General features: G+C 48.7%; 1 protein-coding gene across 1 annotated transcript in view; it reads right to left on the minus strand.

Annotated features, from left to right (window-relative positions):
- Positions 1–18,446, minus strand: part of HABP2 (hyaluronan binding protein 2) — a 57,289-nt gene that overhangs the window by 10,841 nt on the left and 28,002 nt on the right. The window contains exons 2-6 of the mRNA XM_044274677.1: positions 6,515–6,595; positions 2,425–2,532; positions 1,251–1,367; positions 727–843; positions 97–268 (exon numbers count right to left, since the gene is read on the minus strand). Of these exons, the coding sequence (XP_044130612.1) occupies positions 97–268; positions 727–843; positions 1,251–1,367; positions 2,425–2,532; positions 6,515–6,595 (595 nt within the window). The remainder of the gene's footprint in view (positions 1–96; positions 269–726; positions 844–1,250; positions 1,368–2,424; positions 2,533–6,514; positions 6,596–18,446) is intronic.

Raw genomic sequence — 18,446 nt, forward strand, 5'->3', positions numbered from 1 at the left:
TATTTCCCCCCCCCCCCCCCACTAATGAATGGGGTCGTATGATTTCCGGTCTATTACCATCCTGTGTGCAGCGTCCGGCGCTGTCTGGACCTTTACCTGCAGAAGTTGTGCTCCCCGATCCCACGCAGCCATATGTCAGGCACAAAGGCGTTGACGCTCTCCCTGGCCAGGTGGTAGGAGTCCCAGGGCAGGCAGCGGTGGCCGTCCTCAGTCCGGCTGACCTGACCGCGGTATCGAAACCCATCGTTCCTGTAGCAGTTGCTGGAGGCTGAGGATGCAAGTTGGGGCGATACCCAGGCTGAGAATACATGTGATCTCTGTACAAATTCTGGTGTCCAAATTATTATCTCTATAGAGGTGAGAGGGTCCCAGCCACTCCGGGCGCCGCTTATCCTTTTCTGGGACAGGAAGTAGCTGCCCACAGCTACCATTCAGCCATGGGCTACCTTATGTGTCACCCAAAAGGCTCCTCCATCTCCATTTTGTATCTGTTGTCCATCTAGGATGGGGCCATGATTGTCTATGCCGGCTGGGGGTTATAGTGCATCTCCTCCTGGAGGGGATAGGGAGAATTGTACCTTTATCCTCTAAGACTATACAGAGGTGGTCTTCAACCCGTGGATCTGTAGCGGCTCTGTCAACCACAACTCCTAATATGCCCTGAAGGCTAACATTATGCCAGGCAATGGCTTATCATACAATTCCATAAAGCAGGGGTTTACTCACCAATCTCACAGAACGTCCCTCCGAAGCTCTTCAGACAGATGCAGACAAACCTATTGAGAGGCTTCACCAGGCAGGTTCCTCCGTTCCTGCAGGGGTTGTGGGTGCAAACTGTCTCAACTGCAGGAAGAACGGGGGAAATTACAACCCAGGGCAGTACCAGTGAGGACCCTGCTGAGACACCGCCAACACTATTCCAATGTAGCAGAGCTCTCTTTGCATTATGCACCATCAGTGGAGAACATGCTTGGGTGGAGGCCATACACACCACATCTCTGAGCTGTACAGGCTGCCCTCATGGTACATATGGCATTATTACCCCCACCCCCCATGATATCTTCTGACATCTCTGCTTTCACTGACACATTGTAACAAGCCCATCAACTGTGTAACCAAGATTAGGTCTCCTTTTCAGTTTCTGCATCTAAACTATAAGATTTTTCCATTCACTGACAGCAAGCAGAGATCTTGGCAATGATATTCTTTGGATAGTCAGTTTTCCCACCCTGTGACTATTGCCCTCTTACCTGCGCTGCACGAAGGTCCGTGGTATGGGTAGTGACAGCGGCACTTGTGATAGGGAGCATGCTTCTTCAGGACACAGTCGCCCTGTCCACAGGTCTCCTTCTTACACGGCCGCATCGCTGCGCACAAAATAAGTCACAATGATGTCATGGAGAGGATGGACGCTGACAGGGCCGGAGCCGCCAACCGTAAAGCCATGGCCCCAGACCGTGTCATATCAAAGGGGCAACTGTGGACCACCCGCAGAACATAACTCTGTCCAGAGGCAAAACTTACGGCTCCTCGCCCCCAATACGAAATCTTTAACAGATCCCCCCCCACCTGCCAAGTGCATTCATAATAAAGAACCCTTTCTGTCTATATAGATATTTCCACTGATCTTTTGCTCTTACAGTAAAGAATCCTTATAGTCTAGGAAGAATATTCCACAACTAAACTTCTAATACAATACAGAAGCCTTATTGTCTTTAGAGAATTTTCTACACCCTTATTGCTTTTCAGTAAAGAATCCTTATCTTCTATGGACAGCATTCCACAGTCTTACTGCTCTTACAGTAGAGAATCCTTATCTTCTACAGAGAACTTTCCATAAATGTACTGCTCTTACAGTGAAGAATCCTTATCTTCTATGGACAGTATTCCACAGTCTTACTGCTCTTACAGTAGAGAATCCTTATCTTCTATGGACAGTATTCCACAGTTGTACTGCTCTTACAGTAGAGAATCCTTATCTTCTATGGACAGTATTTCACAGTCTTACTGCTCTTACAGTAGAGAATCCTTATCTTCTACAGAGAACTTTCCATAAATTTACTGCTCTTACAGTAGAGAATCCTTTTCTTCTACAGAGAACGTTCCATAAATTTACTACTCTTACAGTGAAGAATCCTTAAACTATAGCCATAGCAGCCATCGGGGTTCAATACATGACAGTTATGACCCTGCTGATCTTCTGTAGAGGACTTTTCCTCAGCCTTACCGCTCTTACAGTAAAGAATCCTTATTGTCTATGGTAAAGATGATTATGTCTTTATTGCACACTAAGCTAAGTGTCTGGTGTGGGTTTTATATATTTCTAGATAATATCTGTTGGGGTGTTTGACATCCCCGCAGATCATCAGCGCTCAGCGCCGGCCGCCATATTGGGTTTTACCTGCAGAAAACGTCTTTACTCACCTTTCTCACAGTTTAATCCAGTGAAGAACTCGGTGCAGCGACATGTGTATCCGCGTTCTTTGTTCTCGCATGTTCCATAGTTAAAGCATGGATTAGAGCTGCAGGGATCTGAAAGGGAGGTTTCATATTAACACTGCACATGACGCACACGTCTTCACTACTCCTGGGCGCTCTAATCTATAGTGTCTTCCTCATGATATGATATAGCGGTTGGGGTACATGCACTGGGGCCCCAACAATTGCCAGCAGAGATGAGCGAGTCGAAGTATCCAAAGTGGAATTTGATCCGAAGTTTAAGAAAAATTTCTTTACCTAAAGTGGCAGCTACACGTTACAAAGAGAAAGTTAGAAACCCGGGAATGCGATATTACCCATAATGCCATGCAGCCAGCCAATCCGCAGATAGCCATCTCCTGTGATGTCACAGCCCTTTAAAAGCCTCACCCCACACGGTTGCCACCATTTCACTGTGAGCTGAGCATAGGGAGAGACGTGGCAATTGCTGGGGACAGTGTTTCAGATAGCTTTTAATTGTAGAATATTGGATAGGGAGAGTGCAGAGACAGTGTAGGGAGATCATAGGGAAAGTTCTCAGACACTGCAGGGAGAGCATAGGGAGAGTGCAGGGACAGTGTAGGGAGATCATAGGGAGACTGCAGGAAGAGCATAGGGAGAGCATAGAGAGAGTATAGGGAGACTGCAGGGAGAGATAGGGAGACTGCAGGGACAGTGTAGGGAGATCATAGGGAGAGCATAGGGAGACTGCAGGGAGAGCATAGGGAGACTGCAGGGACAGTGTTTCAGATAGCTTTTAATTGTAGAATATTGGATATGGAGAGTGCAGGGACAGTGTAGGGAGATCATAGGGAGACTGCAGGGAGAGCATAGGGAGACTGCAGGGAGAGCATAGGGAGACTGCAGGGACAGTGCAGGAAAATAAATTGATTCTTTGCACAGCAGAGTTGCCCACAAGCTGGTTGTCGTTTTTTGTTGGAAAAATCATTTTATCTAAATTTTTAGAATTTTTTAACTTGTAGCAAAAAAATTTGTCTTTTACCAAACACATTAGTCTGCTTCAGTAATACAGTCTCCAATCTCTATGACGAATGACGCTGAGCAGGTAACCCGCACCTGTCGGCGAAGGGTAGACAGACGGCTATCCCTTCAGTGCAGCGTGTGCAGGCCCAGACATGTAAGGGCATCACACAGCAGTAAGCGCTAAACATCACTTGGCCCTCAAGGAAGATGGAGGCGGAACGCCTAGGGTTAAATAACTGCTTGTATTTGGGTTAAAACCAGATGAGCCGAACTTGCTGGACGGACCAAACATGGCAGCCGGATTATTGCCATAAGGGAGGAGTCTCTTTGGTTATCAGAATGAACCAAACAAATCTCTGCACCAACTCGACCCAAATTCATTGTGGCTAATATGTTCTTTTAGCCCAAGAAAAAATCAGTCTGCGTCATTATTGCAATCGTTTATGGTCGTAGATACGACGGTATTACCAGACAGATCGCTGCACCAACTGGACCCAAATTCATCAGTCCTGGCGAACACGTTCTGTTAGCGAAAATTTTATTCTGCTTCACTCTGACAGCCACGACAAATTTTAAACAAATTCTACGTCGCTGTTCAGTGCAACAAAATTGTAACCTATGTTGATCCCTCCATACGGTCTGGGATCCCTCCATACGGTCTGGGATCCCTCCATACGGTCCGGGATCCCTCCATACGGTCTGGGATCCCTCCATACGGTCCAGGATCCCTCTATACGGTCTGGGTTATTGTCACACGGGAGGAGCGTTGTTGGTTATTAGAATGAACCGCACAAATCGCTCAACGAACTCGACCCAAATTCATCGTAGCTAATACCTTCTTTTAGTCAGTGTTTGGTCAGTGTTTTGCATCAGTATTTGATTAGAATTTATAAGCCAAAAGCAGGAGTGGGTCCAAAACACAGATGAGATGCAAATAATTCCATGACATTTTGTCTCTGTTTTGGACCCACTCCTGTTTTTGGCTTACAAATACTGATCAAATACTGACCGTCTGAAAGAGGCTTTATGGATGCTCAAAATACAGGATTTATTTATTTTTTGTTTGTTTTATGTTCTTCTAACAGATCAGAAGAATGGAAACTTAAACAGTGATGTGAACACAACCTCACTGCCACTGCTGCCACCAGACTCTGTCATGGGGCCACTATTGTCACAGTTACTGACGCTGCTGCCACTGTCCCCACTCTGTCATGGGACCACTACTGCCGCTGCTGCCACTGTCCCCACTCTGTGATGGGGCCACTACTGCCGCTGCTGCCACTGTCCCCACTCTGTTATGGGGCCACACTACTGACGCTGCTGCCACTGTCCCCACTCTGCTATGGGGCCACACTATTGCCGCTGCTGCCACTGTCCCCACTCTGTCATGGGGCCACTACTGCCGCTGCTGCCACTGTCCCCACTCTGTTATGGGGCCACTACTGCCGCTGCTGCCACTGTCCCCACTCTGTTATGGGGCCACACTACTGATGCTGCTGCCACTGTCCCCACTCTGCTATGGGGCCACACTACTGCCGCTGCTGCCACTGTCCCCACTCTGCTATGGGGCCACACTACTGCCGCTGCTGCCACTGTCCCCACTCTGTTATGGGGCCACTACTGCCGCTGCTGCCACTGTCCCCACTCTGTTATGGGGCCACACTACTGACGCTGCTGCCACTGTCCCCACTCTGCTATGGGGCCACACTATTGCCGCTGCTGCCACTGTCCCCACTCTGTCATGGGGCCACTACTGATGCTGCTGCCACTGTCCCCACTCTGCTATGGGGCCACACTATTGCCGCTGCTGCCACTGTCCCCACTCTGTCATGGGGCCACTACTGCCGCTGCTGCCACTGTCCCCACTCTGTCATGGGGCCACTACTGCCGCTGCTGCCACTGTCCCCACTCTGTCATGGGGCCACTACTGCCGCTGCTGCCACTGTCCCCACTCTGTCATGGGGCCACTACTGACGCTGCTGCCACTGTCCCCACTCTGTCATGGGGCCACTACTGCCGCTGCTGCCACTGTCCCCACTCTGTTATGGGGCCACTACTGACGCCACTGTCCCCACTCTGTTATGGGGCCACTACTGACGCCACTGTCCCCACTCTGTTATGGGGCCACTACTGACGCCACTGTCCCCACTCTGTTATGGGGCCACTGTTTGGTGCACTGCACAGTTAAGTCCACGGTGACAAATTAGACCTGATGCTTTTCTTGACCTGTAATACTGAAGTACAGTAATTCCACAGCCAACAGAAGGGATTAGCTATGAATCTTGGGGCCCTGCACAGTGATGTGAACGGCTTGTAATACTGACAGAACGGATTACCTATGAATGTGGGTGCACCGGAACATAATGCACACTGCGATACACCCCTCCAAGCCTCCCTACTGAGATTGGGCCACCAAGTGGGAAGCATAGGATAAGGCAGAGTGGCCTGGGTATACCTGATTTATCGCATTTCGTGATGAATTAATTTGGATGTAATCGAATTTCTTGTCAAACTTCGGCTAATCGTCCAAATCGAATTTTTCCAAACTTCGCTCATCTCTAATTGCTGGTATGAGGGTTTGGGGCCCATTTCTGTAAATGCAGTCTCACACACAGAAGCTGCAGCTGCATCTCCCTCCTCCTGTCTTTTATTTACCACATTTCTCTAGAAGGCTTTTTGTCAGTGGGTCTCCTCAAGGTATTTGCTATGGGGCCCTTACATAGATGGGGCCCAGTTCTGTGCAGGACTCCTCTCTCCAGACTGGGACTTGGGAGTCAAAGAAGGGGCCTTCTGTAGACCGTCTGTGCTACGTGGCAAAAACCCATCACCATAATAGGGGCCCCGTTGCATGTTTGCTGTGGGGCCCCTCTCTATGTACGCTATTATATGTACCTATAGCACACACTACCTTACACTCCGCCATCTTGGATATGAGATTTACATATATATTTTAAGATAATAATAATAATACTATTTGTTATGTTGTATCCGGGGCCGATTGTCATTTAGGGCCCCAGTGAACACATCATAGAGAATCTTCATGTGGATTTACCCTCCGTGGTGTCATAGTATTTCAGTTTCAGTGGAAACAAGTCCTCCACAAGGCGTTTTTCTAGATCTTTCAGCAACAGTCCTGCAAAACCGAGAAAGAATGAGTAAGAGGATGATGATGACGGTGGTGGCCATTTCCAGTTACACTTACTAGCACATGGTGTCAGTGAATTGAACCCCCCTTGCCTACATTGTCTACATTCTGACCCAATGCTGATCACTTTGCTACAGTTTGTTACAATGTATCCAGTCTGGGTGATCCTGTCTGACAACTCATCCTGACCCCGTCCAGGAAGGCTATCCGGCTCTGAATGCAGACATTGTTTCCATTCAATGACTGCTGCATCCTGACCTTGTCCTGCTCGCACTGTTGACGCAGTTGTGTATCACCTGACCCCTATGTATTTGCCAAGAGGACAATATTTTGGGATATGCTATAAACATGTATGGACATGTCGCCACAGGCATGGACGTACCCCGAATGATACACTGTAACAAACTATAAGCTGTGTAGATAGTACTATGGGCTCATGTGAATGGGCCCTGGGGTTTCAGCCTCTAGATGTAAACAAGATTGCTTCTTTTCACTGACAAATTAGGCATTCACCTGACATAAAAGAAATTCTGATTATGTGGCTCGATGTACATTATACGGTCAAAGGATAAAAAATTTACAGCAGGCCAGTGGACTACAGGCCCCAAACATTATGCATTCACCGGACAGAAAAGGCCTTTTATGCCGCTGTATTTACCTGAGACAGGGACCATTCTTTGTTCTAGGTGGTGGCGGATATGTGTGGGCTGGCATGTAGAAATTCTATTAAATGTGGTCATCACAGGTGTTGAATTCCTCCGAGATCCATGCCTCATTCATTTTTAGAAATGTGAGGTAGTCCACACTGTCGTGAGCTAGGCGAGTGCGCTTATCCGTCACAATCCCCCCTGCTGCGCTGAACGTCCTTTCGGACAGGACTCTGGACGAGGGGCAAGCCAACAGTTCCATGGCAAATTGTGCCAGCTCTGGCCACAGGTCAAGCCTGCACACCCAGTAGTCCAGGGGTTCCTCGCTTCTCAGAGCGTCCACATCGGCCGTTAATCCGATGTAGTCGGACACCTGTCGGTCTAGGCGTTCCCTGAGACTGGATCCGGAGGGCGGCTGTCGATGGGTTGGCTGCAAGAATGATCTCATATGCGAAGTGACCAACGCATCTTCAAACCGCCCTCTTCTTGCATGCGCTGTAGGATTGGTACTCGCAACTGTTTCTCTGTGAGTAGAAATTCCTCTGCCAGTGCCCGAATGCAGCATCTCTCGCAGCAAAGCCTGGAAATGCTGCATTCTGACAGCCCTCTGTAAAGCTGGTAACATGTCTACCATTTTGTGTTTGTACCGGTGGTCTAAGTACTTTGCCACCCAGTACTGGTCCTTGCCTTTTATGCTTTTTATATGGGGGGTCCCTCTTCAAACACTGAAGCATGAAGGCCCCCATTTGCAATAAACTGAAAGCAGTGGAGCGGCCTGGCTCCTAATCATCGCCCAGGATAATGTCGTCCTCGGTCTCCTCCCCCATCCATGGACAACACCAGGGATCCCAGAAACGTTTAAAACCTGCTCTTCTTGCTCCTCCTCCTCCTCCCCCCAGCCACCATCCTCCTCTGACTCCTCTTCAGACTCCTGCTGACTTGTCTCAGATGGAGTAGCCCCCCTGGGAATTCATTCAGCATTGCGACTTCTTCATCTTCCTGCTCCTGCTCCCCGACGCCTTGATCAATGACACAACGCAATGCACGCTCCAGAAAGAAGGCGTAAGGTACTATGTCACTGATGGCGCCCTGGCTGCGACTGACCAGTTTGGTGATCTCATCAAATGGCCGCAGAAGTCTGCATGCGTCGCGCAGGAGCAGCCACTGGCGCGGTGAAAAGAAACCAAGCTCCTAGAACCTGTCCTGCTGCAGAATTCGTACAGGTAGTTGTTAACGGCACGTTGCTGCTGGAGCAGCCTATCAAGCATATACAAGGTGGAGTTCCAGCGCGTCGGGCTGTCACAAATCAGACGTCTGACGGGCAGGTGGTGTCACTGCTGGACCCCGGGGTATTTGGCAACGAATCGCTGCACAACTAAGTTCAGGACGTGTGCCATTCACGGCACATGTGTCATTTTGCCCTGTTTCAGCGCGCTCAGCAGATTGGCACCGTTGTCGCACACCACTTTACCAACTGTCAAATTGACCAGGGTTAGCCACTGATCGGCCTGTGATCACAGAGCTGAAAGGAGTGCAGGACCGGTGTGGCTCTTGGCTTCCAGGCACAACAGACGCAGCACAGCATGGCTACTGAGGTTCTGGGGAGCTTGGGGGGCGCAGCGGAAGAGGTGGTAGCAGCGGAAAAGGAGGAGTCAGCCGAGGAGGAGACGGAGGATGGAGTAGGAGGAGGAGAAGAAGAGGCAGGCCTGCATGCAATCCGTGGCGGTAACACCAAATCCACACGGGTGCCACGGGTTGCATGCTTGACAGCCGTCAGAAGGTTCACCCAGTGGGCAGTAAAAGTTTTGTACCTTCCCTGCCCGTGTTTGCTAGACCACGTGTCTGTGGACAGATGTATCTTGGCACCGACACTTTGTGCCAGAGATACATTCACTTGCCGCTGAACGTGGCCATATAGCTCTGGGATGCCCTTCTGGGAGAAATATTTCCTTCCGGGGACCTTCCATTGCGGTGTGCCAATGGCCACAAATTTTCTAAAGGCCTCCGAGTCCACCAGTTTATTTGGCAGTAGTTGGCGGGCTAGCAGTTCCGACAAGCCAGCGGTCAGCCGTCGGCCAAGAGGGTTATCCGTCGTCATCATCTTTTTATGCTCGAACATTTGGGCCACAGAATCCTGCCTTCTGCCAGATGAACGCGACAACGGCACGGTGGAAGGTGGAGTGGAGGACAAATGGGAGGAGAGAGGAAAAGGAGAAGAGGCAGGACGTGGAGCGCCGGGTGTATGGCTTTGTGGGTTCTGACGGTGTTGCTCCCACTGGGCTCGGTGATGGGAGGCCAGGTGCCTTCTTAAGGCGGTCGTCCCTACGTGAGTGTTGGGCTTACCGCGACTTATGTGTTGACAGCACAGGCTGCAGATGGTAACACTATTGTCAGCAGCAGACACGTTAAAAAAAGCCCACACTGCAGAGCCATGTGCCGGCGTCCTGGGAGCACCAGATGTGACCGTGCATGGTGGATAGCTCGCTCCAGATACATTTACAGTCTGTTTTTTGCCTCCTGTGCGCTGCGAGCTCTGCCTGCTTCTCCTCCTTCTCCTCCCTATCTGCTGCTCCGTCTCTCCCTCTGAACTCCCCTCCTCTTCCTCTCTTGTGGGCACCGACGTGACTTCCATAGACACGTCATCATCGACGTCACCTTCACCATCTCTGACATTAGAGATCTCGGAGTAGGCAGCAACAGCGGGGACCTCCCTCCTTGGGCTGATCTGGGTACCAGGCGCGTACATACAGGGGTCGCAGTGGTCGCAGTTGCGACCGGGCCCGGCACTCCAGGGGGCCCGGCCGCCTGTGGACCCCTGGCCTCTGCAGTAGTGCTGTACCCAAGGCCCCACCGCAAATGATTTTAAAGGTTTTAATTGTATATGGCCAGTCGGGCCCCGGCCTCTGTGTGTGGCCGGCAGTGCAGCACTGCGCACTCGCAGTTACTACCTTACGCGGCGGCCCCTCCTCCACCCTTGCTCCAGACCTGTGACCCTCGTGCCAAGTCTCGTGGGATTACGCTGGTTGACGGGATTATGATGAACAAGACGGCGGGAGCAGAGCAGGTTCAGAGTAGGTAAGTTTTTGTTTATTATTTTGTATCTGCCGGCTCACAGGGAACACAGGGAGCATCTGGCAGTGCGGCAAATCCTTCATAGGGGCCCGACCCGAAATACTTGGCAAAATAGTAATACCAAAAATGACAAAAATTAAATATATACAGAAGGGTAAAAAATGTAATACATACACAGGGGACAAATGGAATATATACAAAGGGGGCAACATGGATATATATATATATATATATATACATATATACAGGGCCCCTGTATATATATCCATGTTGCCCCCTTTGTATATATTCCATTTGTCCCCTGTGTATGTATTCCATTTTTTGCCTCCGCTGTATATATATTCCATTTTGCCCGCTGTCCTAGGGGGACACATATCTGGGCATTACTACTGTAAGGGGGGCATATATCTGGACATAACTACTACTGTGAGGGGAACACATATCTGGGCATAACTACTGTAAGGGGGGCATATATCTGGCCATAACTACTACTGTGAGGGGGACACATATCTGGGCATAACTACTACTGTGAGGGGACACATATCTGGCCATAACTACTGTGAGGGGACACATATCTGGGCATTACTACTGTGAGGGGGATACACCTGGCCATAACTACTGTAAGGGGGGCATATATCTGGCCATAACTACTGTGAGGGGCCATAAGGAGGACATAACTATTTTAAAGGGACCACAAGGTGGGCTTAATTACTGTGAGGGGCCACAAGGTGGGCATTAGTACTGTGTAGTAGCACTTAGGGGAAATCTATGCTATACATTGGCATGGCTCAGTGTCACAGGCCAGCACAGCGCCCCCTGCTGGTGATTTGACAGGGGCAGTCACCGTCCCTTCCTTATGTGATTATTCTTTTTTTCTCTATCACCACAGGGACCTTGTTCTGGATCCAGTGAACATCACGCCGACGCCAGCGACACCCCAGATGAGGTAGGACCAGATTTTATTAGTTAGTACTGGGTGAGTGTAGCCATGCATTGGGCAATCCCCGTACTGGACAGCGGAGAAACAGAGCACTAACATGATAGATAATGCTCCGTGCCTCTCTGTGATCTATTTGCTACAAAATCACGGTGACAACTTTATCTCACTGGGATTTTGTAGTAAAGAGATCACAGAGAGGCACGGAGCATTATTAATCCCAATCCAGGGGGCCCAAGTAAATTCTTGCGACGGGTTGGGGGGGAAGGGGGGGTGGGCGACAGGGAGGGGGCCCCATGGATCAGTTTCGCACCGGGGCCCCATGGATTTTGTGTACGCCACTGCTGGGTACTGTCGTCAGACCGCTGGGTGGCGGCCATTGCTATTCACTATTATATGCCCCGCCCTTCTATGTGATCAGCATTGTATGCCCCGCCCTTCTATGTATTCAGCATTGTATGCCCCGCCCCTTCTATGTATTCACCATCATATGCCCCGCCCCTCTGTGCACTCCCCCTCACAGGCCCCGCCCCTGCATACACGCCCCAGTACACATCTGATGTCACATTAAGTAAATGTTCAGAAAGCAATATTTACCGTATTTAGTCAGACGATGGAGAATCTGTGGAGAGAAAGCTGAGAATGAGACCCCGAGCAGCAGGGGACGGACGGACCACGTATAACATGCAAATGAGCTGTAACCCAGGGCAACAGGAGGTTGTCACCATTCGTGATGGTTACCTTCAGAGGCGGCCGGATTTCTGAAATCTGAAGTAATTACTGCCGCTCTCTAATTTTATATTTTAATTCCTCACCATTATCAAGATCTCTGCTTGCTGTCAGTGAATGGGAACATCCAAAGGCTGAAAACCTCCCTTCTGTCCTGACAGTTTGTTACAATGTATCAGTGGAGTCCGGGCGGGGTCTATCATAGAGGACGGTTCAGACTGGGTAGAAATCCTCAGCTCTGAGCAGTATTAGGTCCCCACAGGTTTTCAGCCTCTGGATGTAAAGGCAAATGTTTCCATTTGCTGACAACAAGCAGAAAACTTGGACTTGGCGAGGACTTGACATATGAAGCAGGCTAGGAAGGTGCAGAAATTTTAACTATAAATAAAAATGTAATTTAAGTAAAACTGGAAAATTTCCTTTACAGATTAGATCGCTCAGTGTGTGAGTGAAATGTGTGTGTGTGTACTGGTGTGTGTGTGTACTGATGCCTGTGTGTGTACTGGTGTATGTGTGTGTACTGGTGTGTGTGTGTATTGATGCCTGTGTGTGTACTGGTGTATGTGTGTGTACTGGTGTGTGTGTACTGGTGTATGTGTGTGTACTGATGCCTGTGTGTGTACTGGTGTATGTGTGTGTACTGGTGTGTGTGTGTATTGATGCCTGTGTGTGTACTGGTGTATGTGTGTGTACTGGTGTGTGTGTACTGGTGTATGTGTGTGTACTGGTGTGTGTGTACTGATGCCTGTGTGTGTACTGGTGTATGTGTGTGTACTGGTGTGTGTGTACTGGTGTATGTGTGTGCACTGGTGTGTGTGTGTGTGTACTGGTGTGTGTGTGTACTGGTGTGTGTGTGTGTGTACTAGTGTGTGTGTGTGTGTGTGTGTGTGTACTAGTGTGTGTATACTGGTGTGTGTGTGTATGTGTGTGTACTGGTGTGTGTGTGTGTATTGATGCCTGTGTGTGTACTGGTGTATGTGTGTGTGTACTGGTGTGTGTGTACTGGTGTATGTGTGTGTACTGGTGTGTGTGTACTGATGCCTGTGTGTGTACTGGTGTATGTGTGTGTACTGGTGTGTGTGTACTGGTGTATGTGTGTGTACTGGTGTGTGTGTACTGATGCCTGTGTGTGTACTGGTGTATGTGTGTGTACTTGTGTGTGTGTACTGGTGTATGTGTGTGTACTGGTGTGTGTGTGTGTGTACTGGTGTGTGTGTGTACTGGTGTGTGTACTAGTGTGTGTGTGTGTGTACTAGTGTGTGTATACTGGTGTGTGTGTGTGTACTGGTATGTGTACTAGTGTGTGTGTGTGTATACTGGTGTGTGTGTGTGTACTGGTATGTGTACTAGTGTGTGTGTGTGTGTGTGTGTGTGTGTGTGTACGTGTGCTGGTTTGTGTGTACTGATGTCTGTGTGTGTTTGTGTGCACTAGTGTGTGTGTGTGCTGGTGTGTGTACAGATGTCTGTGTGTGTACTAGTGTGTGTGTTGCTGTGTGTACTGGTGTTTGTGTGTGTACTAGTGTGTGTACGTTTGCTGGTGTGTGTACTGGTGTATGTGTGTGTGTACTGGTGTATGTGTGTGTACTGGTGTGCGTGTACTAGTGTGTGTGTGTGTGTGTACGTTTGCTGGTGTGTGTACTGGTGTATGTGTGTGTGTACTGGTGTATGTGTGTGTGTACTGGTGTGCGTGTACTAGTGTGTGTGTGTGTGTGTACGTTTGCTGGTGTGTGTACTGGTGTATGTGTGTGTGTACTGGTGTATGTGTGTGTGTACTGGTGTGTGTACTGGTGTATGTGTGTGTGTACTGGTGTGTGTACTGGTGTGCGTGTACTAGTGTGTGTGTGTGTACGTTTGCTGGTGTGTGTACTGGTGTATGTGTACTGGTGTATGTGTGTGTGTACTGGTGTGTGTACTGGTGTATGGGTGTACTTGTGCTGGTGTGCGTGTACTAGTGTGTGTGTGTATTTGTGTGTATGTGAGTGTACGTCTTGTGTAAATGTGTGTACTTGTGCATATGTATGTGGGTTTGTGGCTGTATGAGTGTAGTTGTGTGTATACGTGTGCGCAGTGTCGGACTGGGGTACCTAGGGACCACCAGTAAAATGTATTTTGGGGGCCCACCGTACGGATACATTCAAATATAATAAATAATCTAACATTTTTGTTATATGAACATCGGCTGGTTGAGGTGCTGTACACTGAAGATATGTATGTAGGGCAGTAAATCTAATGTGTTATGTGCCACTTGTGCAGGGGGTGAGAGACTAGGGGCCCACCTTGCTCAGGGGCCCACCGGGGGATTCCCCTGTACCCCTGTGGGCCAGTCCGAGCCTGGTGTGTTGTACTGTAGAAGTCCTGAAAAGTGAGGGGTTACCAAATTGGCATTATAATCAGCGCCCCCTAGTGTTTGGAGCAGGTAGCAGAGAGGTCCTAACCAGCGGCCTCCTCTCCATGAGCTCGGCGTGCTCAGGGATGCAGTGATGGACTACTCCTCCAATGGTCAATGCCATGCTTCATTAGGATGATGGGAGTACCAGGGGCGTAATGATCACGGACGCAGAGGGTGCGACTGCGACTGGGCCCGGCAGGGGGGGGGGGGTGCAAGTGCTTTCAGCCAGTCCCCTCTGCGGCTGCACATATCCCCATACCCTCTCCTGCGCCACCGCCGTGTAATCATGTCATGTCGGTGAGACCCGGTGCTGGAGTTCGGCAGAGGGTATGGCGGGATGTGCTCGCAACTGACTGTGCAAGCAGAGACGGAGTGGAGCAGAACAGAGGGGAGTATTTATTGTTATGTATGCCAACCCCATTCTGGGGGGCACCCGGCATTAGGAACTTTTTTAGATTTTAGAAAGGGAACCCGCTGACCATATACGTATATATAAGACAGGGGGGAAGGGGGGGCAAAATCTAATATACACAGAGTGAGAGGGGGCAAAATGATATATATACAGCGTTGAAGGGGCAAAATTCAAACCTATAATGGGGCCCCCAATCCAAAGTTTGCCCTGGGTCCCATAGAATCCTAGTTCCGCCACTGGTGAGTACCCGCACTCCCAGTGCCAGGAAATCAAATCCCTGTGTAGATTGTAAGCTCTTATGCTCCAGTATAAACCTTCTCCTTCCTGACGCCGTGTACAGCTCGGCGGTATAACATGGCCCCCCCAGAACCCCAGTACTGACCGGCTGAGATAACGGGGTACAGGACAGAAGGATCATGGAGCTGAGGAGGAATCCGGTGCTGGAGGTCATCGCGGCTTCATACACCTACAGGTCCCCGGCCATAGAACAGAGTCTATGTTGTCTCACACAGGGTCATCCTCCCGAAATCCCATCCCCCCACCTTTACATTAGTAAACAATGGGGCAATGGGGCTGGGGGGCAGGGCAGACAACATACAGATGTAGCAGAGCCCAGTGCGGCGTGGGCTCGATGTTTCATCCATTATTTGGTTTTTGATAAAGAAAAAAAAGATAAAACCAGTAACAAATCCTATACGATACTTACATAGAAGCTGGGATAAAGTCATGGGGTATGTACTGCAGAATAGAATGCGAGCAATACTACTGTACTATAGTGCTGCATCCCCACCGTACCGGAGCTGGTTGCGGTATTACTATCCACTATGGATACGCTGTAAGACATGAACCATCTGCGGTTATTCGTCCTCGTTCACACCTCCATATGTGTCATTCACGTGCTACCTGCGTATTTTGCGGACTACACACTGCCCCATTCATTCCCTTGGAGTCATGTGCACATCCGAAATTATAACACGTCCTATTCTGGTCCGAACTGCAGATGCACAGGGAAGGTATCTGGATTTTGCAGATCCGTGGGCCCAGTCCTGTGCATGAGGCATATGTCTAAGGGCTCATGCACACGACTGTATGTCTTTTGCAGTCTGAAAAATACGGATCCGCAAAAAATACGGATGACGTCCGTGTGCATTGCGTATTTTGCGGAACGGAACAGCCGACCCCTAATAGAACAGTCCTATACTTGTCTGTAATGTGGACAATAATAGTCATTTCCGTTTTTTTGCAGACCCATTGAAATGAATAGTTCCACCTACAGTATGCAAAAAAAGTGCAAAAAAGAAAATATGTTTGTGTGCATGAGCCCTAACTGTGGTACTACAACTCCCAGCCAGCTTAATCAGTCCAACCTCGGCAGGAGCTTAATGAACGCTGGAGAACTACAGCACCGACCAGCGCTCCACACGCTCATATCAACTACTCCAACACCGGCGCTCATCAGACGTCGCCTACTCTCATCAGCAGCGTCCCCAGGGCACAGCATGGCGGTGACACCGTGTGATATGTACACACAGGTATTATTGTTACAGGAAGAAACATTGTATCTTATTACTGCCATCTCTGACACGTGACGGCACACATACACGCGCTGACATATGTCAATACCTACGTCTTCTACGGACGCATCCAAACCTGGCTGTGTCAGTCTGAGCGCTGGATACACCGTGTTTGGTGCCAAATATTTACTTTCAGGAAGAACAGGCTGAATACAACATTGTACCAACAGCTCAGCTGTATGACGTCACTGCGACCTTGTATATCAGTTCTGCGTGAAATGTATTTGGAGGGGACTGCGGACGTCGGCAGATCTAGTCTCGTATGCATTTTTACTGATCAGTATATTTTTTTTTTCACTGCTCGCATTCTATTCTTTGTCTGCCCACATAATAATTGTAAATCAGTAAACATCGATATACATTTTCATTGTAGCAGTTTTCATAAGGCCTCTTTCACACTACCGTTTTTTTTTTCCGTTTTGCGGGGCGTTTTTTGCGTTCCGTATACGGAATTATTCATTTCAATGCGTCTGCAAAAAAAAAAAAAACGGAATGTACTCCATATGCATTCCGTTTCCGTGTTTCCGTATCTCCGTTCCGTGCAAAGATAAAACATGTCCTATATTTGGCCGCAAATCACGTTCCGTTGCTCCATTAAAGTCAATCTAAGTGGTCTCTTCCTCGTCGGGCCCCCTCTGACTTGATCGGAAGGTCCTGATGGTTGCCATAACAACAGCCATGTACGGAAGTAATGGCAGGCCCCAAAGCCCACAGGGTGCACCTCCAATCCTATGGCTGGCATTTGAGTCACGTAGAACTCTACGGCCACATACGGGAGATTAGTAAAAACTGCTGAATCCGTGTATTAAATTTAGAGCTTTATTTTTCTTCTATCACCTGCTGCGTTTAAAAAAATAGACTAAAATTGAACAAAAATAAATAAATGAAAATAAAATAGAAAAATAAAATTTTTACATTTCACCCCCATTTTGGATTAATTCCTGTGGCTTAACAAGCAATAGAAATGTTATTTTGAATACTTTGAGGGGTGCAGTTTTAAAAGGGGGTGAGTTGTGGGGGGCTTCTAACGTGCAGGCCTCTCCAAACCACTTCAGTATTGAAATGGCCCTTTAAAATTAAAATTTTACACATTGCGGTTAAACTTAGAAGAGTTTTAATGTCTCCAAGAAACTGCATTAGGCCTCATGCACATGACCGTTGTTTTGGTCGGCTCGGATGGGGACCCATTCACTTCAATGGGGCCGCAAAAGATGCGGACAGCATTCCGTGTGCTTTCTGCATCCGTTGCTCCGTTCCGTGGACCGCAAAAAAAATATAACCTGTCCTATTCTTGTCCATTTTGTGGACAAGAATAGGCAGTTATATTAATGGCTATCCGGGCACAAATTGCGGAACGCACATGGACGCCATCCGTGTTTTACGGACCGCAGAACAGTCGTGTGCATGAGGCCTTAGGCCGACAGTGTTTTTTCACAGTGTTTTTTCACTGATTTGGCTTCAGTGGTCCGTGTCCGATTTTGCTTCAGTTGTGTTTCCTTGTGTCTTCCTGTATGTCAAGGGACGCGGACACGGATGACATACCAGTTGTGCATCCGTTTTTTTGGACGGACCCATTGACTTGAATGGGTCCGTCCTCCGTTTTTCACTGACAAGAATAGGACAGGTTATATTATTTTGACAGACTGGATCACGGACGCATAGAAAAAACGGAGGACTATCAGTTTTTTTTCACAGCTCCATAGAAATGAATGGGACCTCCGCTAAACTGTGAAAAATGACGGAACGGACGCGGATGCACACAACGGTCGTGTGCATGAGGCTTTATACTGTGTTTTTTCTGCACATAATCCACTTGTGAAGGTACCATAAAAGTTACTGCGCCCTGACGTTTACCTCTCATTACAAGAATCGCTGTCTGCGGAGCAGCCTAAAAAATCTCTGCAAAATCGCTCCTGTCTGTCGAGTCGTTGGTAATTTCTTTTTTATTCTCATTAGATTTCTCTACAATATAAAAATCAGCTGCTATCTCCTTCCTTAGATGAAGTTGGAAATTGCTTGCAAAAATCTTGTAAAGTACCAAAACGCTCAGTTTGTAGATAGAGCAATGTGATTGGCCGC

Source organism: Bufo gargarizans, unplaced genomic scaffold, assembly GCF_014858855.1.
Source record: "Bufo gargarizans isolate SCDJY-AF-19 unplaced genomic scaffold, ASM1485885v1 original_scaffold_1968_pilon, whole genome shotgun sequence".
NCBI classification, from domain to species: Eukaryota; Metazoa; Chordata; class Amphibia; order Anura; family Bufonidae; genus Bufo; species Bufo gargarizans.